General features: G+C 45.0%; 1 protein-coding gene across 1 annotated transcript in view; it reads right to left on the bottom strand.

Moving 5' to 3' along the window:
* Nucleotides 1-27,236, bottom strand: part of LOC119181843 (uncharacterized) — an 83,528-nt gene that overhangs the window by 35,068 nt on the left and 21,224 nt on the right. The window contains exon 2 of the mRNA XM_075875109.1: nt 23,392-23,765. Within this exon, the coding sequence (XP_075731224.1) occupies nt 23,392-23,743 (352 nt within the window). The 5' untranslated portion in view covers nt 23,744-23,765. The remainder of the gene's footprint in view (nt 1-23,391; nt 23,766-27,236) is intronic.

The following is a 27,236-nucleotide window of genomic DNA, read 5'->3' as shown; positions in this document are numbered from 1 at the left end:
TTTGAAGCATTTAGCTGGTTTGTTAACCAGTTAGTATACGGCCGCTTCATGCACTTTTGGTTAAGCATAGAAAAGAGCGCAGGCACGGAAGACATGAGATCACTAAGGATGCTGTTTTCAACTGGTTATATTGCACGCAAGGAACACGTTTTTTTTTAACGCAGCACAGTCTCTTGTTGATTCATTCTGTCACATGAATACATTAGTATACTTTGGTGGCCTCTCTAGAGTTGAAGCTTTGCTGTATTACATAACACATGAACATAATTAGTGTGGGAGCAAATCAAAGCGTGCGTGCGTGTGTGTGTGTGTGTGTGTGTGTGTGTGTGTGTGTGTGTGTGTGTGTGTGTGTGTGTGTGTGTGTGTGTGTGTGTGTGTGTGTGTGTGTGTGTGTGTGTGTGTGTGTGTGTGTGTGCGCGCGCACACGCACGCTTTGTTTCCCTAAGCTTCTTCGTTGCCACAGAAAGCGAGTTGACGGCGGTTACAGAAAGAAAGAAAAAAAGATCCCCGGCTTCTGGGACAATCCTGCCCCGGCAAACGCAAGAAGAGCTATAACGAGCAGCATCTGCGGCCACAAGTCGCATGCTCGCTCTGGAAACGGTATATCGCGACCCCCACGTGGATGGAAGAGCGCGTCTCAAACGCGACGGCGTGCACGGCGCGTATAAGCCACCGAAAAGAAGCCGGCGCACGAGCATCGCGTGGGGCCCCAAAGGACGACGCGGGCGAAACACGTGCGCGACGCGCGCTACTAATTTTGCCGCTCCTGGATTTCGTGCCGACCGGTTGTGCGCCCGCGCGCTCCGCGCGCTCGCGACCTTCGGCGTCATCGTAGCTCTGGCCGACTGGGCTGGCCCTACGTCATCTCCTGTCGCCGGCTGTCTTCGGTGACAGCGCAGCTCTGACCTACTGGACCTGCTCTACGCCATCTACAGACGCCGACACCATCTCTCGCAAGTGTACCCCGTCCTCGGACTCCAGTGACCGTTTTTCCATCTTTCCTGTCTCTTCTATCCCCTCAGTTTGTTGTTGCTTCTTCTTCTTCTTTCCTATACTTTTACCTCTACCCTTTTATCCCTCCTTACCCCCATCCCTTTGTGAGCTCTGTGGCGGTGTCGCTCACTGAAGCAGACAATAACGGGGCTCACTTTTCTCTTCCTTTCTCTCAAGAACCACTCCGCCGCTGATTGTTTGCGCCGCCCAAGAGCATCCTTACGTGCGTGAGCTTAAAGGCCGAGTCGAGATCCCGTTGTCTCTCGTCCATGTGGTCGTCGTTCTATTCTCTCTGCGGACATCAGCGGAATATTCACACAGACATGAGAAGGAATTTCGGAGCTCATTTTTTTTAAGACTTTCTTGGGATACTTGAACGTATAAATTTTGGCACGTCTGTCTGTCTGTCTGTCTGTCTGTCTGTCTGTCTGTCTGTCTGTCTGTCTGTCCTTCTGGCCATCTGTCTGTCACACGACTCAGCCACTCGGTTACATTAAACACTCGCTCAACGTCCACCATCTTGAACTGGCAGCCGCGTTCGTACTTGTGAACATTGTAGATCAAAAAGCGAATATATGCATATCTGAGGTGCAACATAACTAAGCAAGTACCAAGTGGTGGGTTACGTTACTAGAAAATACGTAGATAGCCTGATTCAAAACACCCTAGCGATTCTTAGGCTGCGCTGAAAGTGCGGCAATATGCACAAAAAAGCCCTCTGCCGACGAGATGGTGCTGCCACCTGGCAGTGGTCTGGGGTTCTACACAAGCTCATGTCTCCCGACGCCACTGCAAGATGGCGTCCATATCTGACGCAGTGCCATATCTCACGCGGATGAAACCAGGACTCTTATAGTACGGCCTGCAGAAGGCTATCGTCTTTCTTCTACATTTGCAGTGAAGCACGCCGATAAGCTGCCACTTTTTTTTTCTTTCTTGGACATAGCAATAATGACAATGAACAAAAAAATAAAGCCAAAGAAGGCACTAACTGTCACATAATACCCGATAAAGTGAACGAAAAGACGACCGCCGCTGTATTTTATTGGTAGAGCATCGGAGGCATTATCCTGATGTTGCAAGTGTGGTCCCTAACGGTGAATAGTTGCCATTACGTCCACCCTATGTTGTTCCCGTGTATACCATAATTACTGCAATACAGTTTAAAGACTGCAAATAGCGTTCCATATACGTTTCTTGTCTTTATTGTTTGTAGATTTTCATAAAGTTTGCGACAGAAAGATAAGGACACAGAGGTAAGACAATGCAAGAGTTGTCCTGCCTTATGTGTTCCTTCGTTGTGTACCAATAAACCCAAGCGGCTGTGCTGTTATCCACAGACGCTGCCACTTCAAGTCATCAGCTCTAGCATGTTACGCAGATACAAATCGCAGCCTCAAAGCTATATTCCAAGGAAATTTGTAGAGATGGCGATGACAGTCTTATATGCTGCACCAGTACTCGAATATTTGTGAAGAAATATTTGTGTACGCGCTAATTGGTATTCTATCGCAACCTCTACGTACTACGTGTTCAAAGGCAAGGACACAGAAACAATAACCAAGACAGGCGCTGCCTTCGTCGTGTAAAAGCGTGATATCTTTAAAATACTACTTGTGAATTCAGCTTCGGTGAGTTTAAGCATCTACAGTTCTCCCTGTATATGTAGTTTTATCTCTCTTAAAGTATTTGCAAACCCCCGTTTTTTTAAGTTAGAAAGGGCGTTAGTAATGGCGTAGCGAGAAGTGCTGTAGTTAAATTTAGTTCTATGCTCTCTATTGAGCAACTAACGGACATGTAAACTTTGGTTTGCCCGAGAAATATAAGGCTTTTCTTCAGCATTGAGGGATTCCAACTGGTCGTAATGATCTCTATCGAATAGGGATACAGGGCTGGATGTGTTGATGCTGCATAGACGATTTGTTTTAGTAAACTGTTGACATCCTACTGCGAACAACCCTTCAAACGGTTCGTAACCGCTATTTGAACCCTTTCGTCGCAGCAACAACACAATTCAAGAGCGTGCCCGGGCGACACAATTTGCGCATTTTCGGGTGCAGTCGTCAGCCTCCTCGTATGTACGCATGCCAGGCTTTTCTTTCCGAGAAACCAAGACTGAACGCCCAAGCGGGCCAGCCAGCCGCCATTTGGGATCCTGCGCCCGCCGAGACGACGGTGAGCCAACTCTTGCGGCCCACGTTTCTCTCGACCTCCCCTTTCCCCTCAGCGCTGCCCTCTTCACTTGTTTTTCGATGACGTCATTCGCCCCGGTGCAACGCAACTGCGGAGCCCCAAGGTGGTATCACCGGCGTTGTTGCCTTCTTCATCTTCTTATTCGTCGTCATCAGAAAGAGTCGAGAGGTTGTTCGGGAGGGCGGCATCACCTGCGCGAACGTCACTCTGCGTTGCGGACGATTCACTTTGTTATTCCCGGCGCCATTCACACAAGCGCCGATGACGTCACTGGAGCCGCTGGCTCACGAGCAAGAACGCGCGCGCTTCTGACTGTCGTCTCGACTAAACTGTGCAGGGCTGAGTAAGCTAGAGAGACGTTTTCAAAGGAAACATCTGACAGAGTATGTGTGGTTGAGAAGGAAATAACATCGAAAAAGGGACAACAACCAACGTATGCAGTTATTGTAACAACTTATTCTGACTTTAAACTGATAAATCCCAACGTTTCCGGTCCAACTAAGGTATTTCTTCAGGGGTGGCTGTGAGGTACCAAGGAGCAACATAATGATTCCTCCGCAAGTGTGGGTGTAACACTTGTTTTCACCGACGTGCCGATTGAAGCAAAATGCCTGTGCCCGTTGTAGGCACCCGCCGTGGTGGTCGTATACACGGTGCACAGCTGCTGACCCAATGGTCGTGGGCATCCAGTCCTGGTAGCGGCTGCCGCATTTTCGATATAGGCCAAGCATAGAGTTTCCCAATATACACAAGAGGGAACTGTGGCGCTAGTGTCTATGGGAGCTGCAATGCACAGCGCTTCGGCGAGCACGGGAATGATGGGTAGTACACGCATTTGTCTAAACTTCGTACTTCTGGCCTGCTCTTGGCTCCGTGCGTGTTCGTGTGGCTTGAAGCTGTTTTCTCGCGATACAAAGATCAGCAAATGTTAAGCGATTGCGCTTCACCACCCTATTTTTTTTTTCGAATTACCTTTCCAAATTGGATCACGAACTTCAAAAGGGTTCGTTCTTTTCTTTAAAACGAAACCATAACCAGCAATAAACGAAGCCGCAAGTACGATTCGCCGTCCGCAAGTACAAAGACTAGGCGAATGTGTGTACTACCCATCGTTCCCATGGTCGCTGAACGATCGCAGCGCCAGAGTGCCCTCTAGTTGATTTTGAGAAACTCTATGAGGCCCGTGTGAATAGATTCGAGTGCACGTTATGGAACGTCCCCAAGTGGTCGAAATTTTCGGAGCCCTACACAACAGCGTCCCTCGTAGTATTTGTCGTTGTTTTGGGACGTAAAACGTCCACAATTGTTATATTTGTAGACGTTACACGCAGTTGGGCACTGCAGCAACTCGGAGACCTTGCGCATTTGCGCTGGTGTCTTTTGTGTCTCGTAGAAGTGGACGTTTAGCGTATAGCCGGGTGCGTCCTCGTAGCTCTAGCACTATTACTTCCACATATATATCCACAGTAAATGCGGTCGAGAATCGCATTTGGGTGATACCACGTAGTGTGAGCACTTAACGGAGCAAGCAGAAGGCACTGTGGTATGCTTGGGTATTGCATTGTTGCGTTGTTATCCGATGTGACATCTATTGCAGTCAAACACCAGGGAACAGTTAGCGAACATTAACCAGTGCCGTTATGCCGTTATTTTGCGAGTAATTGTACGGTAGCCTTCGCATAAACATACTCACTTTAACGTTGATTGTCCTAATGCATATTTAGCATTGACTCTAGTTCTGTATGATGGTAAGGATATCGTTTTTCGCTTCACCAGTGATCTACTTTCCAGATATTGATTAGAATGAATTAGCGTATAAGGTATTGTTCATTCGAACATGGGCTTGTCAGGTGTTACCGCAATATTTTTTTTATTGCTTGCTAAGAAACTGCTTTCAAAATACGAGTTTATTTACTTTTTCAAAAAACTTTCCGCATTAAGAATTTATGGCCATTTTTTTTCTGTTTCTTTTGCCATCGCTTCACATTTTCCACGAGACACATGCAGCGGCTAAGCGGCGTGTTTAATGCACTGCTCAGATCCTCACTATAGAAACAACTTAACGGGTCCTCAGCTTCGTCTTCTCTTTTTTTTCTTTCTTTTTTTACGCTGCTTCAATGTATCCGTAAGCTCCTTCAGAATGCTAGTCCCGTTTCCAGCCGCGATGTCCGCATTTCAAAGTGTAAATACTTGCAATAACGCAGGGTACTTCAACATAGCTGCGCGTTGAACAGCCCCCAAGTGGTTCGAAACCAATCTGGAGTCTCTCCACAACGCCGCTCCTCATAATTTCGTGTTAGTAGCATACTAAACGAGGAAATTTTTTTTCAGAATTTTGGGACACGATGTCGTCGCTCAGCTGCCGTGACAGCATTATCCCGAGTTATCGGGCTCGTTTCGCTTGCTTGAACTCGTGCTGGACTCCTTGCGACGCACGTGCTGTTGGATTGCATATGGTTTGCACATCCAGTGCTCTACTGTATGACATAATTTCGGCCACTTTTTTTTTTCCTATGTACGGTTATGTTACGTTCCATTTGCTAAGCGAGAAGTATCAGTCGGTACATGCATCTCTCCAATGCATCACAGCATTTTTAGGGGCAAAGCTCCTTAAAGCGGCCCCCGTTCGTCTCTCGTAGTCGTAGTCGTAGTGTGTAACAAGTGTTACATTTTGACCTGCAAGTTGGCGCCGGTGGGATATTTCTCCTGTCCTTTGTTGAACAATAAAAAGTTCGTGGCGTGCGCGTTAATTAAAAGCCGATTGCTCCTGTCTCTCATTCCCCATTAGCAGCCATTGGCATGTTCCAGTAGGAAAGGTTAGTAGAAGTAGGAGAGCTAAAAGCCAACTTCTGCTGTCTCTCATTCCCAGTAGCAGCCATTGTTTACCTCCAAGGTAGTGCCAGGTGCGATTTCTCCTGTGCGTGATTAAACAATAAAAAATTTTTCTTCAGAATGTCGTTGATTGATGAAATAAACGAACGAAAAACGCCAGATGTTTTCTGAAAGCAAAACGAAAAGACGCCAGATGTTTCTTAAGCAAAACAAAAAGAACACGCCAGCTGCTTAACGAAAAACGCCAGGTGTTTTTCATCGGGCGAATTAACGGAAGAAAATTTCACGGTATTTCACCAGTACCTTCGCCCAATCTCATTATCATTCACCTCGTGTATCTGCCGTCAATTTTTTTTTTTTTTGAAAAGTTAAAACTCCAGGTAACTCGGTAAGCCTTACTTGGAGTGTAAAGTCTCGGCGTCCACAGTGCCCAACGATGATGACGTCGATGGCTGTCAAACACCAACCTCGCACGGTGGTATAATTAAGCAAAAATAAGTAACAGTTTCAGCATTTTTGGGGAACGATTCAACAGAAATAAATCTAAAAATAAATCATCAGCAATCATCTTTGAGAATGCTGCACGACCTTCTTTTTTTCCCAAGTAAAAAGGAGGATGGTAGTTGCGTAAAGACATCGAAAACAAGACACAAAGTATGAAAAGAGAAGGAAAAAAACGTAAAAGAAAGAGGGAGCGACGGTGTGCAACAAAAATACCGGACCAAGAAGCGAGCGGAGGCATTCGCGTCTGTAGCATTCTGGAACGCGGCCATCTTGGAGGCAGCTCAAGTGCACGGGGTCTGGGCTGCCTGCGATCCTTTTGATGAATATCTCTCTTGCCCGCCGCGGTTATAGCTCTGCGGCTGAGTGCTGCAGGATCTCGAAGGCGTGGGTTTGATTTCCGGTCAACGATGGCTGCGATTCGGTGTTGGGGCATCAGCGTGCCTAGGCTTATAGGTGCTCATGATTAATGAACTGTGCAAATGATTGACACGTATAAGTATTTTGGAATTACAGCGAGATGGCGCACTAACTTTCATATTCAACTTTATTGAAGGCGAAGACGTGACAATGATAATGACGATTGGTCAGCACCGTTTCGGTTTTTTTTTTTTTGTATGTCCGTTGTCATTAGTTACGCTGTCGCCCCACAACACGATGCAAGAGTCTAAACCAACTCACCCACCTTGTTTTCTTGATGGTGATGGATGATGATGATGATGATGATGATGATGATGATGGAAAAAGTAGTAGTGTGCTTGAAACCTTTGTATATGTAATTCTAATATTCCCTCGCCGTAGAATCGGCGAAAAGAAAATGAATGAAAACTTTCATACAGCACCATCTGGTTGACAAAACGTGCATGACCCATGTAACCAAAGCCGTGGCCTCCGCGATTTTCTCCAGCAGCTCACTGTTGCTACAACGCGCTGCCGGAGAGTATCGTAATGACCACGCCAAAGCAAAGGTTGAAAAAGTGCGAAAATGCGGCCTGGCAATAAAAGAAACGCATGTGGTAATGCTGTTACGTTACGCATCATGATCAGGTGGTGCGGGAAAGCAGCCAATATTGCTTCCGCTGTACAGTAGCACAAAATACGTTCCACATGTGCTTGACACGAGGTTAAGTTAAAACGAAAAAGACCAAAATTTATATTGATAACTGTAACTTGGCGAAATCACTTACTGGCGAAATTGGCGACATTACCGTGGCACCGATGCGATCAGATAGCGCGATTGGCATACTGTATAACAGTTCCCAGAGCAAACATACTCTTATCGCTGTGCGATGTTCAAGCTTCAAAGTTCAGAATGACAGAGCAACTTTTTGAAACGCCAATTGTGGTCCTCCCGTACGTGCTGCATCGTCGCGGCGAAAACATTCCTCGAGTGTCGGCTCCAACGGACCCGCGATATGAACCCCTCACCGTACCTATCAGTGCATAAATATCGCTCGAGTGGCAGTACGGGATGAGAATCACTGATTGCAAGCACGCTATAGATGTTTCGAATCTGTGTGCGTGCCTGCACCCTCGCATGACACGCGAGGAGTGGGGAAGAAGTGTGAACAAACATGTCCTCGCTGATTTCGTGACACAAGTCGCGAGCCTTCGGCGTGTCAGTACTCTCGAGTACTCTGAGAGAGAGATGGGCGCGCATTCTCTGAAAGTCAGTGCTATCCTATATCATCTTTTACTCGAGATTTCCTGTACCAACAAGTTGGCGTTGCAACTCTGACTAGTCGGCACGGTCAAACCTAAAAGATAACACCAAGGAATAGATTAGATGATGGTTTTTTTTTCTTTTCAATGGAATAGTTTGAGAAATTGAATACTTATGAACTGTGCATTTGGGGGGAAGGGGGGAATGAACATGTCTCAGTCATGTTATATGGAAGTGCATGGAAAACTATCTGTATCAACTCTATATCCCCGGTAATCTAAGTGACCATTTTGAATGTACTGAACTCTGTCCTTAGACTCTGCTCCTTTTTTATACACCACTTACCGTTTATGTACTAGGGGCTTCTGATTATCTTTCAATTTTCTTATTATTTTATTCTGTCGAGGTTTTCTTGTTTTTGCTTGTTTCCACAATACTGACATTATGTTGATGTTATAGCAAGCTCTAATGTAGCCAACCTTCCGATGAGTTTTTTTTTTAATAAACGAATATGATTTTGCTTGAATCCTGGTGTGAAACTAATCGAACTGCGACACAAATGATTATTTCGCGCTCTATTAAATTGTGTACGAAATTGTCATGTTTTTAGCAGATTTCCGAGGTATTATTACAGACTGATTAGGTACTCGTAGTGATGCTCAGAACTGTCTGTATCGTCTCCTTTCAATGTCCTAACAATCGCTGTCCGTTTCACTTTTTTGCCTATTTCTAGTATGCAGAGCGCCAAATGTGGTGCATTCCATAATGTTTTGTTCTACCTGTTCCGCAGTGGAGAGATTAAGACTTATAAGCCTCGGGTACTTTATTGCTACAAGTTCTGCGGTGCAAGAAAGTACAAAAAAAAAGAATTGTGTGCCCAAAAATAAAAATGGACAAGTAAAAAAAATGGCCACGTATCTGCGTGCTTCCTGGTCTCATTAGTGGTAACCCGTGACGCTGTTCTCGTACCATCCGTCCTGCCGGGTGGCAGCACCATACCTTCGGCAGAGTACTTTTTCGTTCACAGCTTCAAATTTTTAGCGCAGCGTAAGAAAAGCTAGTGTCTTTAAAATCGCGTATTTACGTATTTTCTAGTAAAAGGACACACCACCTAATACTGACGTATTGGTGTTGCGCCTAAAATATGCGTTATATTTGATTTTTGATCGACAATGTTCACAAGTATGAACGGAGCCACCAGTTCAAGATATCTGAGCGTTCAGCGGGTGAATAAACTTAGTCAGAATGGCTGAATCATGTGACGGAAAGACAGACACAGACAGACAGAAATCTCTGCGTTCAAGTTTCCCCCAAGAAAGACTATCGGCGTCAAAACAAAACGGACAGCGATCTGAAACAAATAAAGAAAATGCCATGAAAATAGACAGTTCGCTTTGTGGTAGTAAGTTCACGCTGCGCCACGGTGGTCTAATGGCTAAGGTACTCGGCTGCAGACCCGCAGGTCGCGGGTTCGAATCCCGGCTGCGGCGGCTGCATTTCCGATGGAGGCGGAAATGCTCTAGGCCCGTGTGCTCGGATTCAGGTGCACCTTAAAGAACCCCTGGTGGTCGAAATTTCCGGAGCCCTCCACTACGGCGTCTCCATGCCCTACGCGATCCCATCTTGAACAAATTACTGCACATTACCTCGGAGTGCTATGTAGCTTAGTTGAATAACCAACACAATCGCTACTGGATAGTTGAGAAAGTGCCGACGGTTATTTCTTCGTTCAGGTGGCATGCACCACCGGAAACGTGCACCTTATTTCGCAACGAAGGGTGTTTTCATGCATATATTTTGTGACATATAAATTTTTCTTGCATATCACAGCGCATATATATAATATGGCGTCGAGAGATATCAAGGGAATATTTGCAAACGTGAATGTAGGTTTATTGAAGCTGTGGGGTTGTCTGAAGTAAATAAATGAAATGAATCGGCTGAGGTGTTTATCTTACCATACATTAGAAGACAGTAAAAAAGGGTTCTAGCGTCTGTTCGAATCGTCCGCTACGAACCTAAATATAATGATAACGCGGATTAAGGTGCAGTCGCTCAATTTATTCGCTTCTCGTAACATGGGCATGGTACATGACGGTGAAGCGTACACGCGAACGTGGTACACGAAAGGTAAAGTGGGGTGGTATACATGAAAGTTAAAGTGACCGTGGTACATAAAACTACACGAAGATACACAATGCAAGGCACAGATTGAGGCAAAGTTATGCGGAGCCGCACGTAGACAAATTCATTTTTTTTTACTTCGACTTCGACTGGGCGAACCTGCGAAGCCTTCTGGTGCCTGGACCCACTACAAATGTATCACGTCACTTCTGAATCAAAAAGAAAATGCAGGTGTCATCTGTTGCCCTCAAACAAATTGTACTTTTTCACAAAAGAACTGACAGTTGGCTGAATTTCTACTGATTCATCGTTCAGTGCGCAAGGATGAAGCAGGGACCAAAAAAAAACAAAAACAACTGGAGCGGCACTCCCAACTGGTGTATTAGAAACAGGAAATACACTTAAATATAGCACCATCCCGAGCACACCTGGTGGGTACTCAACACGGGGTTCTGTTGAGACGCCATGATCCGCTATAACATTCACATTTACACGGTCAACAAAAACACGGGGCTAGAAAACCTTGCCTTTCTGCGCAGCATGGTTCGTTAAGGTTCTCTGACACTGATGGATCGAAATATTCTACTTCCGCTGTTGACAACACGAATGGCGCCAAAGGTCAGGTTGGCCATTTCCGAAGGGAGGGTGACGCCGAATGAGTTGCAGAAAGCTTCTAGGAGGGTGAGGGGGAAAGAGAGTGTGGGTGTATTAAGGAATAAGACTAAATAATTAGTGCACAAGGTTAATCAAACGTGAATTAAGGTTAAATAATTGAAATAAAGGTTAGACTAAGGTGAATCACAAGCGAGAAAATAAGTTTAGTAAAGATGAACCAAGAGTGAATTAAGAGTGAATAAAATGTGATGAAAATCCACAGCAACCAAGTCCCAGAATGCTTTGAAGTATAGTGATGATGTCGAGGCGACCGGGAGAGAAAAAGCAATATCAAGTACCAAAGAAAGGCACTGAGAACATGGATGGAATTTCATGAGTGTCTCGTGAAGCCGTACGCTCTATCCTCTGTTCTCCTTCGGGTGAGCTGAAGAAAGTTTCGATTTATTTCTCAGTGAACAGCAACTCGACGCTCATTCGTACGGTTCCGTCTGATCTGATAACTCAGCTGGCTCATTATTAGTCCCTGCTATTTATTTAGTATACTTCGTAAATTATATTTCTAACGCAATGTGAAATGTCAAATGCTGCAGAGCTACAAACTATTAGTACTGAGCTTAAGTTCGTTTATCAGGCGCCACGACAGTACATAACCCATGTGGCTCGCAGGGTTTGCACTGTGGGATCTACTGTAGCCTTTCTATAACGTACGTGCGACTACATCACCACCACGGTGCCATCAAGGGATACAACGTCACATATTTCGGCATACCGTGTAGTTTCGTCGTCGTCACTGGTACTGCTGCAGATTGTGGAAGGGGCCAGATGTGCCCACTATAGTGTTCACCATATGCAAATTCCACTCTCTCTAACGAATGGATAACCAAGTTTTCTATACAGAATATTGGCAAGCAGTAGCATTGTAAAGCCACAATCACCATCAAAACTAAACGTTGAGAAAAGGGGGGGAAGAGGCAATTTAAAGTCCCGATTAGTCTTTGCAACTCCCCCCCCCCCCCAAAAAAAAAAAAAAAACTGCGGCACACTTCAGACTTGGTGACACTGCTGGGCAGTCTGACTGCCATATGTCGAGAGAGACTGGCATTTCTAGCTTTGTTAGTTGGTTTTGTCGTGTTCGTGGGCACGTCTGTAAGTGTGCTCTCAATGAAATAAATGAACAGGTACACCGTGAACTTTATAATCACTGTGGGTAATGGAAACGTAAGGGATCATGTATTGGCAATATTCAATGTGTATCATAATTTCGATTTGTTCAGATTAGGTTACGTGCGTGAATGCCCCCGATTGTTCGAATGTGCCTTTCTAAAGGCTGAGAACTTATCCCACTTCTCTGGCTGACGTACATTTACCAGCAAAATCAAACTTGGCCGGGGCGTGAGGGACACGCTGGCGACATTGTCTTACTTCATGTCTGCCTAGTTTACGTAAGGAAAATATATTTTATTTATTTTTATTTATACAGTTTGTACAACGCCGCAGTGGCATTAATACAGAGGGCGCATATCCAAATTCATTGCAGCTAATGACATTTCTATGGTAGTACACAAAAACGAAATAAAAATATAACGACATATAACTATCGCCGTACATAAACAGAATTTCGGTACAATATATGAGTTCCAAAAGGTTATGTAACTGTTTGACGTAACGTTTTCTATTGTTTCGAGGTAATCCTGTTTTACGTAAAAGGCGCACTCAGCGAAGCTAAGGGAGGAATATTCTAGACTTTTGAACAAAATTTGAAATGCTTACAATTATTGCCGATTGCGTTATAACCCACTCCAGTGCATCGGAATGTGTATACTAATGCCTCTAGCAAGTGGCACACACGCGAACTCGGAAATTGGACGAAAACCACGTAGATTTGTGAAAATAATTTCGTTGCGAAAATCCTGCTTTTACTTTAAGCGCCTGCTTGATCAGGCTACGCATAAACACGTGGTCTGCCAAGTCAAATTTATTGACAGTGATTTAATTGATTAATTGATTGATTGATCGATTAATTGATTGATCGATTAATTGATTGATTGTTTGATTGATTTATTGATTGTTTGATTGATTGATTGATTGATATGCGGGGTTTAACGTCCCAAAACCACCATATGATTACGAGAGACGCCGTATAGTGGAGGGCTCCGGAAATTTCGGCCACCTGGGGTTCTTTAACGTGCACTCAAATGTGAGCACACGGGCCTACAACATTTACGCCTCCATCGGAAATGCAGACAGTGCTCTACGAAGTCTTGAGACAGTAGAATGCAACTTCTACATCCGCGAAAATTTCGGATTAGGGTGGATTCGTATTGCTCGTTGTTTTGAAATTGGCCTGTCCGATAGCATTGGTTTGTCTTTGGCGATTATTACTTATCACTTCGCTTTTTGTTTCTCTCTCTCTCTCTTCTTTTTTTTGTTTGTGGGTGTCTTGAAAGCAGATGCAAAGTAAATATGGGTGGCTTGAACAAATTACTGCAGTGCTTTGTAAATAAATGGTCCTAAATAGTACTACGGCCGTTAAACGGATATGTTTTTTTTTTTTTCAATAGCCACGAGAAGACTCGGTGTAACGCCGTGCTTATACTTTGCATGAATTAGCGTCATGTCAGACGTAATATTTCAAGCTTCAAGGTTGCTTATCAGAGTTTCCGAACACTATATGGCCCAATAAACAATTGTATCGGGCCAGTTGGTAAGGATCCATCTTGCTAGGAAGCGCAGCCACTATTACAAAGAACACACAACACAAGCGCTTATGTTGTGTGTTCTTTGTAATAGTGGCTGCGCTTCCCAGCAAGATGGACTATATGGCCGCTTAGCCACAGAATAGTATTGAGGACATTTAAGAATATTGAATTGGCAGTAAGTAGGTTAATGGTAAATGATTACATCATGAAAGCAATATAGTTTCCTACGTTAATATAAAAAGAAACCATATTTATATACAAATGCATGCTATCTGCCGTGTACACTAAATGGACATTTCAGGTAGTATCGGCTCAGGTGTTGTCTTTTAACCAATTCTGCGACACCTTAGCGGCCCTCGCTTAACTGGCAGTGTTTGCGATAGTTACTAAACGGTCCTTTTTGGCGCTATGTGAGGTTTGTAGAGTGCTTATCCGGTGTCTTCGGGGAAACAAATAAAACTCATTATGTTTATTGCTTTTGAACTTCGAACATGCTGTAACCGGCGTGACCGCGAAGTTTAAAATGCCTTAACGGCGATATGTTCAGCAAGTGACTCGTGTATACAAGTGACCCGTAATTTTGCAAGCATTTCGCGAATGATGGACAATCTTTTGCGGTGCATTCCTCAATTGTCCGGCACAACTAAAACATTCCTTGATTATTTCAACTAAACTGCCCTCATGTTAGGGCAGAACATTATTTCCGAGGTCCTGGTGAAGCAAGATATGTGTTGACGACTCGAGGGTTCTGCAGAACACCGTAAAGTGCGCCACTGTTAAGCACACAGGACACGCTATGTTCTGTGTGTTTCACGTTCACTGTGTGTTTCAATTTGCTCTGTGCAGCCACAGTGGGGACGAGTTACTCCATTCGTAAAGATTCCGTAACTAGTGGGTTCAAAAAAAGTTACATTCCAACAGCGTTTCAATTAGAATAATAATATTTCCTTTTTTTTTACCCATAGCACCAATCACGGCAATGCGGATAGGAGTGGATTACGTGGTTGCATAAAAGACCTACAGTCGACATGCATAATGAAATCTGACATGCAAATAATCACTTTACATGCATTATAAAATAGGGGGAAATTTTAAGAAACATACTCAACAAACATAAGATGTGCAGAAATACAAACAATAAAAAAATCCAAGAATAGCAGGACGTACAGAATACACAAGATATACAAGCAATTAAAACCACATTGCAACTAGTAATATTATTTAAGGCATCACAAAATGAAGAATTATCACTGATTGGTACAATGATTTAGGGAAGGCTGTTGCAGAGCGTCCAGGAGATGAATGACTGTCAAACTGTGTTTTCGCTGCCAGTGTGATAGATGCGACTATTTCATTAGACGCAATTGCAGTTCTTATAGAAATCGCTCGCAAGAAACACGCCAACTGAAAATCAGGTCGTGGCATTCACTCATCAAGCTTGCACAAATAATTTTTCATTTTATTAGTTTAATTACCTAAAGCAATATTTTAATGTATTTTTTTTCTTTTACTACTTGATATAAGAATGACCGCGCAAAGTATGAAACCTCAAAGTTTTGGGGAAAATAATAAATCTAACTCGCCACTTTCTTACTTTCTTAGATTCTTCTTTGTTACAGCCTACTTCAGCGCATACTATAATTTTATTTCGAAACAATAATTTCTTATCCAGTTTTTTTTATTTGTGCAGCTTGCGGATCTTCGAAGCTGAGTACGTAAGGGACGTCCTCACGTGAGCATGAGACTTCAGCGGATGAGAAAAGCCGTGCCACTATGGTTCATATTTATTTATTTATTTATTTCAGAAGTACTGCCAGCCTCACACATGAGGCCTTAGGCAGGGGTGGGTGATACAAAAAAGGAAACAAATATGAATTACAACAGGAAAGGAAACACGTCACGCAGAGCTACACCATCAAGAACTAGTGCATCAAAGTAAAACGCCAGTACTTACACAATTGTAGCGGTTTACGCGTACACGTACAGAAAAAAGAAACAAAGAAAACATAAAAAAACTATAACAACTAATATCTCTTCATACACAACTAAAAAACAAACACCATATAATGGTTAAAAAATCGGCAACATTTCGAAATACAACGCATTGATATGAAAAAAAGTGATAGAAAGTGGTACATAAATGGAAGCCTGTTCAGGATGCACGGTGGAATAATAGAGGGTGAAGCGCAAAGAAAGATCAAAGTCAAGTGGATTGCTGCTGTTTAAGTTTTTCCATGAACGACTAAACGGTTTCGCAGTTCACCAGATCGGCAGAAAGAGCATTCCGATTAGTGACAGTGTGTGGAAAAAAATGGATTTTTAAAGGCTTTTGTTTTACAGGAACATTCCTTCAGTTTTTTTTTTGGATGCTCGGAACGAGTTGATCGGCGGTGAACCGTTTTTATGTACGCGTGCTTGTCTATGCGTAGCTTGTCTTGGTAAAGTAGAAACATGTACTTCAATAATAGATCGTGTTGCCGTCTTGCCTGCAATGTATCCAGGTCAGCTTTCTTTTAACAGTTCTTAAATTCTTACTATGTTAGTAAAGCTTTCGAAGGCAATCGCTCACTGCAGGTCATCCATCTATCATTGTGGTTAACACTGCGTTCAAATGAACGCAAGATATTTCTAGCAAGAATAGGCCCTCGGGGCGCAATGTCCGCTCACCTGGACGTAATCTGTTTTTGCCCGTTCTTCGAACTATTGACAGAGGAGAACGATACATTGCACACAGGATGTAAAAGTGGTACATCACTTGCTGAAGAATTATTTATTGCTTAATTACACGCTACTTAGGATTACTTCCTAAAACTCGCACAAAGCATACTTCATTTTTATATGTAATTTCGAGTTTTTTCTTTAGCATACTGCAGTGTGAATTTGACTCGTTTGCAGGCAGGTGATCGTAATTCACGCCTGAGGGGCTTATGCTCGATGGCTGATATTCAGAAATGAAATTACGGTTTGATTTTTATTATGTAAAAATGAGATTTGGCCTAGTGAATAATGGGGGTGTAATTACATTCTACGTAGAACTATTTACCAAAACACGCTAAAACAGCATATTACTTTGTTTTCTTTTTTGAAATGTAATATAAATGGCCTTAGAACCAGCTTGCGTAAATTTGGCATATTTGCAGACATTGTACCATCATACGCGCCTGAATGAGACAGGTTCGATGAGTGATGTTCCGAACCCATGTGCCACCCGAAACGTGCGATGAACTTTTGCTCATTAACTGATCCCTCGTCTAGTGACCGAACTCTATAGAATAGAATGGATACGTACCCATTGTAGCAACTGGGTATAGTCGTAACTGCTTTTCATGGCCCATCTTGGCGACACTGACGATGACTTGCACCCAACGGGCGTGCCGTAGTGCTACCAGTCAAGTGCACTGCCTTCGACACGCTGGCGCGCCCATTTTTTGAAGGGCCCGCACAATTGGCTGTCGAGTGTCAACCGATCCGAGCTTCCCTCGTCAGCAAGAGCGTGTCAGTATCAGTAGAGGAAAAGGACACTATCGGTCTTTCTAGAGAGCATGCATTATCATCTGGCACATTCGCACCGAGATCATTTATGACCCGCTGAAATTGAATCAAGTGACTCCAGCGAAATTTACCGTTGAATGATTTTTTTTTTCTCCTCTACGCCCCTCCGTTGTGACTCTTTGCGGAAGTTGTCAAATTATTGTAGATTGGCTAGTCTATGGACACTTGTAAAACTCGTCCATTATACAGCCGCACGTGGTTATTGTTCGACCGCAATATTTGCACAAGCGAACGTATAAGCAAGAAGAGTACTTTGACGCCGTAAAGGTGGCCGTATGTCCCTTGTTTATAAAGGTAGCAGACATTCGAACATGGCGTTGTCCTCGTACGGATAGGCTGTTAGCTTAACCGAGTACAGCTTTGGAAGTCAGCGGCATTTATACCAGGATGACGCATGAGAAGTCTTCAACCTGTCAACTCAGCCAGAGGTCTGCCACGGTGAGCTCCTCGGTTAACCAGCGCGCCTGGCTCAGTTCCGGTGACGTCAAAGGTGATGGTCACTACCCTAATGGCGGTGTACGCTGATTCTTCTGTGGTGCGGACCGATCTGAGATCAACTTTGACAAGTTGGTCACGTGAGCGAAGCACCTTTAAGAGTACCAACGAAGACGCGGAAGTGTACTCGGCCACTTGCGACGAATTGTCGGATGACAGCTTCGAGACCGTAAGAAGCAGGATGACATAACGAAGGAACGTCAAGCTGTCTTCACCAACCCGAAGGTTAACTTCCATGTCAAAAGATAAAGCGCTAGCTGCACGCCCCCTTAATCGTGCACGAGTACTCCAGCGTCAGTCTTCGAACAGGAAACAGGCAAGCTCGCTCTGTGGATGGGGTTGCGCTGAACTAAATTGAAGGATATCCGAGTGAATACGCGGGAGAACATTCTTGCTTAAGCACGCCGATTGCCAGCGCCTTAGACAAGCTACACAGAATATCAGGAGTGGCGCAGGCATCAGAGTCCGACCGATTATTCTGATGGAATGTGCCTGCATGGTGGGATAATCTACGTCACTGATTTGTCCATAGCAAGCTCGCACCTCCGGAGCCTTTAAAACTAGTGAACGAGAGAGTTGTTATCGCGAATCGTCCCCGTATCGGCCTAGCCAGGTGACGCTGAGTTAACTCGCGTCTATTGTGGACATAATCGAGTTATTTCACTTACTCACCCTGGGAAAAAACATAATGTTCAGGAAAATTCTATTCCGTCTAGTGTCAAGTTGAATCGTATCCGACATCCGGCTTGCGACCGTTGCGGCACTGAAGAGACCATTCAATGTACTTGTCAGTGCTCTCAGTACAGTTCAACGACACACTTTTTGTGTGCTTGCATGCCTCGGCAACCAGACGCTTTTGAAAAATTACGTGGATATTGCGTTTACTGAAAGTATAGAACGGAAAAAAAAAGTGAAAGTGCGCAGCTTCATAATACTTTAAAGAGTACGCGCGGTGACTGTGGTGTACACGTTTTCGGCTTCTGTGATCGTATACACTCAAGCCGATAGCTAGAGTGGTCTCCGGAAAACCAGCGTGAACAAGATGACCATTTGACTGACGTTGACAGAGGACAACGATCCCTTCCATCATACCTTTATGTGATTTCTCACTTCCGTCACGGAACTGCGTCACACATACCTCCTATTATAGCATATCTTGCCCGCTGCGTACCATTTCAAAGCGCACTTTTGGACTTCCTGCCTTGATAACCTCCCGCTTATGGCTTCTGGCTACGATTGACTCGCTTCCGGTCTGGTTATGTCCTACTTATGGTCTATATTAGTAGCTTAGCTAAGGAAGTCCTGTTCTCGAGATAAGTTGACTTCGGTCAGAAATTACCAACGCCAACAGCGACTTCCGGGTGATACCTAACTTTACTCGTGTCACATCGTGTCTGTCGTGTGGTTTTCAGTTGCATACTTCTGGTCCGATTCACTAACGATTCCTGTTGGCGGACTTAGGCATCCCTCGTTCAGCATTTCCGGTTGTCCTTTTCTCGCTTCCTGTATAAACCTAATCCACATCCAATCGACCCTCCGATCCTGATATGATTGGCAGGCTAAAACATTAACTCGAACAGAAATCACAGTTGTTGTCAAAACCTATCACTTAAAGTGGGTCGAAGAAGTACAGGAATGTAATGCTGTATTCACCTATCATACTCGCTTCGTGATTACTATATAATTGCTCAAATAGGCTATTTTATTGCGATAGCTGTCACGGTGACACTCAGGGCAAACGTTGACATCGTCATCACTGTGACCTTTTGTACCTAATCATAGTGAGATCAATAAATAAGATAGGCGAGCATGCGAGGAACAGCCAGAGAAGGTGAGAGGGGTTCGTGTGCTGGTGTACTGATGTGAGTCATAAGTTTTCCCACGCGCCCAGCTTTCAACGTCACGCGATAAAGCGAGACATCCTTATTCTATGGCGTGGCTGATAGCCGTTTTGAGGCTAGGAACGATACTTATTTTAGCCGCCTATCAGTGATCAAGATGCTACGTCATGGCAGGGAAGGGCAAGGAGAGTGAAAGATAGAAAAAAGCGAGAACAGGGGCAAGGAGAGTGAAAGATAGAAAAAAAAAGCGAGAAGAACAGGTTACCCTATCGGGATACGAACTTATCATTCTATCCTTCAACCTCTATGCTCCCTCATCCTAACCACCCTTCTAATCCCCGAGTACCTGGTCGGTGCCGCGACCCTCTCCAAATTAGAATGACTGGTGCATGCCCCTCCCCCCCCCCCCCCCCATTCAAAAAAAAAATTGGACGCGAGTTCTGTCCTGATCCACTAGCGCTTTATATCAGGCTCGATGGCCTTTTTATATGAACGTGTTTGCCACAGACCTAATTCTGTTTATCACAGATTTGATCGCTATGCCACTGACGCGTGTCAGCATGCTTGACAAATGATTAGGAATAAGCAGGTGTTTACTGAGAGTTCTCGGGTCAACATGTTATAGTCAGTCAATCAATATTCTTCCGTCATGTCGTCAGTAGAAAATTTAATAGAACGAGGTCAGAGAGAGAAATCGAGGAAAATAAAAAGCAGGAAAGCCAACCATACGCGAGTCTCGTTTATTACCCTGCACTAGGTCTACTACCTTGCACTGCCTATCTATCTATCTATCTATCTATCTATCTAATCTTGTTTCCACATTATGGGGAAACAATATTCCACCCGCTTGGCCAAGGCTCAGTGCACATAGGATAAGTTCCGAACAGTTTATAAAATTACTGGTTATCTTTCTCCACAGCCGTGGCTGACGTGGGAACTATGGCATGAAATCGAGATTGATTGTTAAAGGGACACTAAAGTCGAAACACGATTTAGGTCGGAGTGAAAGCTCAATGTATGAAAACATCTAAATCGACAATATTATCAACAACAGTGCCCTACTTACCGAGAAATTGAGGTAAATGCACAAGAAAACAAGTGCCGCAGTAGTACATTCTCAAAATAATCCCGAGGCCATCAGATGAACTGCCTACAAATAATCACTAGGAATCGATCTAGCTGCACTAAATAAAGAGCCTTACGCGCATCAAAGGCGCAATAAAATGCTGCCTGTTCGTTTCTGTTTGATTCAAGGAAAAAAGAACCGCCGGACGTTACTACATGGGGAATGGCGCGGGTGGTTCGAAAATTCAATTTTTGCGTAGAGACACTGGACAGGTGGTGTCATCTAGCGGAGCGCAAAAGGAACTAAAAACGTCTGCAATCTCGAAGCCAATGGCGGGAAATCGATCAATGGCCGTTGTTGCTGCTGTGGCTCCCGCTGATTTCGCTGTGCCGCTACTAGCGCAGTAAAGCCGGGCAAGATTGTGCACAGCAACAGTGACGTGAGTCGGTCCGGTTGGTCCGCTTCTTGAGGCGGGTAATTTGAAGTGCGCTAACCCGATGCGGACCACTTAAACGTGATTTTATTTTAAAATAGGCCCTTCCTTAGCACAAAAGTAACACTACGAGGTTTTTGGACCACTTTTTCAACAATCAACATCGACTTCATAGTTGCCTTTATGTCCCTATAACGATCTTGTGAATGCTAATATGATCGATACTATTGCCACGAATCTCCTTTACCCTCAACGATGTCCCACCTCCTCTCACCCTATTCCTGTTCCGTTCGCTTCACAAAACAATTTCAAACTGCGTCTGTGACATGGGGTAAATTCCAATCGCCCCAGTCGATACGTATACAACAGGTTTCAAACGATCTATATCTGCCTTCAAAGCCCCGTCAACTTCTTATCGCGATATTTGAGGCACCACTGATGACGCATCAAGGCAACCAGAGCAGTCTGTAGACATAAAATAGAGGGATCGGTGACTCTCACGTACCATGCTAGCACGCATAGGGCTCTTCGATAACACCCAGCCAAAGTGTAGCCGAGAGCGATCACCCGAGTGCACGTGTACAGCACGAGCTACACTTCCCAAAGGAGCGCTGCAGCAGATGTTACCACTGGTAACCAGGGGAAACTCCCCGAAACGTTCATATCTCATCCCGTTAGTTATCCGTCAACCGAGATACGCGAATCTTCTCCCGGCTCAGATAAGCTACTCTTCAGTACGAGGGCAGTATGTCTCTACGGCTGTAGCAAGCAATGCAAGCACGTTGTGTGTAAGGGCGAAAATGTATAGCGTATGAGAAATAACTGTATGCGCGTGCGAAAGTTCACGCTGTGTTCACAAATGGTTGCAGTGACCTTTCGACTTCACGCTCTGAATGCTTGTGACGCGAGCGGTTTGTATTCGACGATACCTGCCTCTGAAAATGCTGAGAATGACATAGTCTTGAGACCGATGTCATTCTGTCTAATGTTATCTGAAGCTGTAACCAGTATACTTATTGGTCCAACGTTCCTCGACATATTGGAGGTGTCGCGAATGCGCTCTGTAGTACTGCTCACTCAATTTGTTTATTGCCCCGCCACGGTGGTCTAGGGGCTGAGGCACTCGGCTGCTAACCCGCCGGTCGCGGGATCTAATCCCGGCTGCATTTTCGATGGAGGTGTAAATTTTGTAGGCCTGTGTGCTCAGATTTGAGGGCACGTTAAAGAGCCCCAGGTGGTCGAAATTTTAGGAGCCCTCCACTACGGCGTCTCTCATAATCACATGGTGGTTTTGGGACGTTAAACCCCACATATCAATCAATTTGTTGATTTGGTCATATCCGTGCCCGTATCTTTCAGTTGCTCGTTATTGCTAAAGCTGTGCACCCGAGATCTTGTGGTGTGCGTATTCCTCACCTGTCTTCACTGTGTAGCATCGTGTATACGTAACGATAGTGCCTCCGCGCTCCCTTCTTTCTATTTTTTCTTGCTACCGCCAAATTACAATGTAACTGCTGCCTCATTCAAAACGCACCCGGATCACTTAGAACTATCTAGACAGTCTCGGAACCTTCCTGTGAGATTACATGCAGAACGTGAACGTTAGAGTTAAGAAACTTATGTGGCCGCTCGCGATAACGCTGGAATCTTCGATGATACACGCGCTTGACATCTTGTCGGTTTATCAACGGCATATTCTCCGTTCGCCGATATGTGTCCGATGTGTATTGATGTAGTCACACTTTCAGTTGCCCAGCCACAAGTACGGCCAAATAAAATGTTTTAATCTTGGACACGCTGACTCTATAGCCTTTGTCATTGTCACGACCCTGTGATACTACGATATATATGCTTGGCCTTGCCAACATAACTAACTTGCGCAATTTGTCAGCATCACACAGTCTATTTATTCTGATCGATGCTTGAAAAGAAGGAAAAGTTTTGGCACTGTCGCTGAAGCTAGTGTGTCGATAAGCAGGCTTGCGGGACCGAATCCCGGCTGCGGCGGCTGCATTCCCGATGGAGGCGGAAATGTTGTAGGCCCGTGTGCTCAGATTTGGGTGCACGTTAAAGAACCCCAGGTGGCCAAAATTTCCGGAGCCCTCCACTACGGCGTCTCTCAAAATCATATGGTGGTTTTGGGACGTTAACCCACACAAACCAATCAATCAAATCGATAAGCAGACTTTTTTTAGTGCTGTGACTGCGTATACTTTAGTGCGTGTGTGCGCATGTTTAGTTACCCAATCCTTTATCACAAACCAAAGAGGAGGAAAGGACAAGTCACACGATGTGCTCAAGAATTTCACACAACCTCATGCCTTTTCGCGAGCTGAACCATTGTCCATCCAATAGGTGTATCAAGAAATAAGACTGCTACTCACATGGAAGGGCGTGCTCGTCTTCGCCACTGGCATCTGCTCCGCTGGACAGTCGGGACAGGTCTGGCAGGGTAGCCGGTCTTGGCAGTGCTGCTTGCGCATCGCGCAATGGAATGACGGGAGGTACGCGGTAGTCTAGGGACGAACCCAGGCCGTGCGGTATCCTGGACACGGCCTGGTACCGGAGGAACAAGTCGTGAGGCTGATGCTGCTGTTGTCCATATTCAGAGACCAGTGAACCCTCGAAGTGAGTCTCTATTTGCGTCAGAGGCGGGCCTACGAGAGGCACCTGGCGAGCCTCCGTGGGCGTCCTAGCGCTGGCACCACCCGGAAGTCCGCCGCTGCTGCCTTCCATGATTCAGGTTGGACCGGACAGCCTGGACAATCGAAAGGTACACAGCCGCATTAGATAATGGATATTTCGGGTGGCGGTCCCCTTACGATTCCCTCATTGTAGGGCAGCAAACTGGGTGTGATATGGTTAACCTGCCTTCCTGCCTATCACATGTCTTTCTATCTCTCTCTGTCTCGGGCTGTGATGGTGGTTTTTTCAGAGATGGGTTCAGCCTGACAGACCTAGCAATTGCTACAGTTAAGCGAGTCTTTCTGTGCCGCATGTTTCACCGTGTATCAGTCGAACTAGTCTCTCACAGACAACGTAAGAAGAGTGCCAGCCACTTCCCTGCGAATCCTCCGCGTACCTTCCTCAAGTACAATCTATTCGCAGCGTTCGTGGTTCGCGGCGTTCGTTTTGCCCTTACAGGGCAAAAGCACTTGAGTAACAAGGTGTAGTGATCTATATACGCAGCCTCATTGCACTCTGTACACAATGGGGAGAGAGCGCCCCTTTAACCAGCCCTCGGATAGTACCTCTTGCTAGATATATTTACTGTCTTACCGATACTCGTCACGTGTTTCCATACTCTAATGAGTGAAGCATTAAAACGCCCTGTCGTCCTAACATGCAGGCGAGTCACGGGAGTTAAGCATTAACGTCACGCGTGACCTCACAACACGACCAAAACTCGAACGAAAGGACAAAGTTCTCTCAGGCCTTGCTTAAGGATCGCCAGGGGCACGTCTCGCTGGAGGGCCAGTGCCGCTTCGTGTGTCTAATTATTTTGCAGGCGTCCCTATACTGACAAAACTATAGTCGACAGCGACGTGCCGTTCTACCAATGACGTCATTTGTGACGTTTACGCTCAGACCACGTGGCTCTCCTAAACGCGCGTGCGACCAGACGTTCCGAAGCGTCTACTGTAGAAGCTTCGGAAATGGCACGTGATGATCTTCAGTGTGTTAGTGCACCCGCTGTCTCGCTCACGCGGAAAGAACTTTGTTTTTTTTGGATGGGGTGATAGATAATAACGGATAAGTAATGTACGGGACTGGCACGTGTGCTTTTTGTTGGTCTGCCTTTTATTTTATTTTTTTCCTTTCGCCCCCTTTATAAAACTCTGACGTTTGCAATTAACGTTTAGTTGAAGTTAAGCGCTTGTGTTGTGCGTTCTGTGTAATAGTTGCTGCGCGTCCTACCAAGATGGCTTTTTGGGGCGTGAATTCGCTTTACCGTGAGACCAAGTTCAGCGAAGGCTGAGCAGTTACGCTTCGCCACCTTAGTCTTTTTTTTATGCTCGCCCGTTTTAATCGGCTCGCGAAGTTCACAGCGGTCCGTTCTTTCATTCGAAACAAAATCAAAACACACCAAAAACAAAGCCACGAGTACGTTCAAAGTCTGCAAGCACGAAGATTTGGGCAAATCCGTGTACTACCCATCATTCCTACGGCTGGACGATCACGGCGCCAGAGTGCCCTATAGTTAATTTAACCTCTCCACGGTTAAAATGTTCAAATAAATTGATATGAGCGCCCTCTCGAGGATACTGATGCATTTTACGAACGTGAAGAGACCAAGCGAGGAGAGCAGCAATATCGTGGAAGACGAAACTAACACGTGAGAAGTTTCGGGTGCTAATTTCGGAACCACGTTGTTCTTGATATTTTGAACGTTTTCAGTCTTCGTATGGCTCCGCGTTAAATAAACGGAATTTGACTTACGACGGCGGACCGGGACGATTCCGAGTGCTCGGCGCGAGCTCGCCAGCGACGGATAAAAAAAAACGAGAAACAAAAATAAAGAAAAAAGCGACACGAAGGAACGACGACTGCGTAGCTCGTGCACGGCATCCATCTCAAGCCGCGTGTTTACGCAGCAGCCCACGTAAACAGTGAAATGGCGTTGCTACAAATCTTCTGGGAATAAAGAGAGAGAAACGGTGAAAGATTTGATTCTTTTTCCAGTTGCCTGTTTTGTTTGGGGGGGGGGGGAGGAGAGGGCAAAGCCAGGCACAATCTTATGTGTGCCTTTTCCACTGTCTGGAATGTTTCAGAGGATCAATATATTGATTTTCTTCTCAGAAAACTTGGAAAAAGTCATCAATAAAGGCAAGCCAACCAGCTTTTACGTGAACCCGGCGCGTCAGTGTTGGTGCCGCAAGCCCTTCCCGGTGCAGGCTACAAAAATATTCGCTTATCACCAAGTCCGTACCTTTATGGCTGACCCTCGCTCTTCGCCATCTATAGCGCTCAGGTCATGATGGGTTTGCGCAGCTTTGAGTTCGGCGCAAAGTTTTCAAGTCGTCTTCAAAAGCTGCTTCTTCTTGTAGTATTTTTCATCACTATTCGATAACTTCGATACCACTAATCAATACCTTCGGGGAACGAAATGCGCATCACTGCGTTTTTTTTTTCTTTCTTCTTCAGAATCGTGAATTTACACTTCAGTGCCTGATGCCGGTGGTATCTGCCCCACGGTCAGAAGGGTGGCGACTCTAGAAAACGTTCGATGAATGGGCACAAACAGTAAATATAAAATTTTACCTCGTGCAAGCTACAAGTGGCAGCGTTAACACATCGATCGCTTTGATTGTGACTGAAAAATCAGTGGCAGAGGTATCGTAGTATGCACTGCAGTAATTATTTTAAATTTTAAGTGTGACTTATTGATCTGAATAGTTCTGCATGTTAGCGCGTGTCAACGCTTTCCCGTTCTCATCTAATAACTTACAGCCTCCGAAGAATTGTGCTATGGCACCACCGCAGTAGGTAAAGACATCGGCGTGGTAATGCGTCTCTACTAACGCGATAATATTAAGGAGCTCATTTCGCAGAAATTTTGGCATCGGCGTCGTTGGTTGTGAGCGAAAAATCATCTTTGTTTGACAGAAAAATCCAGAAATATGCAAATAAAATAAATATTGAAAATTCTAGGTCTGAGTGGGGATAGAACCCGGGTCGTTTTCGTGGTAAGCCAATGTTCTACTGCACAGCCACGCCCGTCTTTTTTTTTATTACTGCTTTCTTTTTTGCACATGCTGTGGGATTGCCCGGCACAGTACAGACACACTAACGCCACGGCCCTTTCGTCGAAGCTCCATGAGGCTCTTCCCGCTCTTGACGACCAAACCTGGGCGACCCAGCACGCCCGTGAGGTGACGTCGAGGCAAGCCCTTGTCGTCCCCTCGTGGGAGGCTTAGGCCCGGCCACCTAAACCTGCTTGTTTCTTGTCTTGTCTTGTCTTGTCTCCTAGGATATCTTGGCTCGTACCCACATGGGGGATTGGCCACACTGTACCTCATAATAGATCATTTTTTACTACGCAAAAAATAAAGATAAATTAGATAGGAACAATATTAATGTTCCTTCGAAAAACGTGAAAAATTGCAGAAGAATGCGATAAACCAGATTATATAAAACAAATTAACAAGTATGAGGAAGGGGGAGAAAGAATTGTATATATCTGGCAGTACCACTAGCAGCGTATCCTTCCGGTTGCCTGAATGAATTT

Source organism: Rhipicephalus microplus, chromosome 10, assembly GCF_043290135.1.
Source record: "Rhipicephalus microplus isolate Deutch F79 chromosome 10, USDA_Rmic, whole genome shotgun sequence".
Taxonomy (NCBI): domain Eukaryota; kingdom Metazoa; phylum Arthropoda; class Arachnida; order Ixodida; family Ixodidae; genus Rhipicephalus; species Rhipicephalus microplus.
This window is presented reverse-complemented; position numbering and strand designations above follow the sequence as displayed.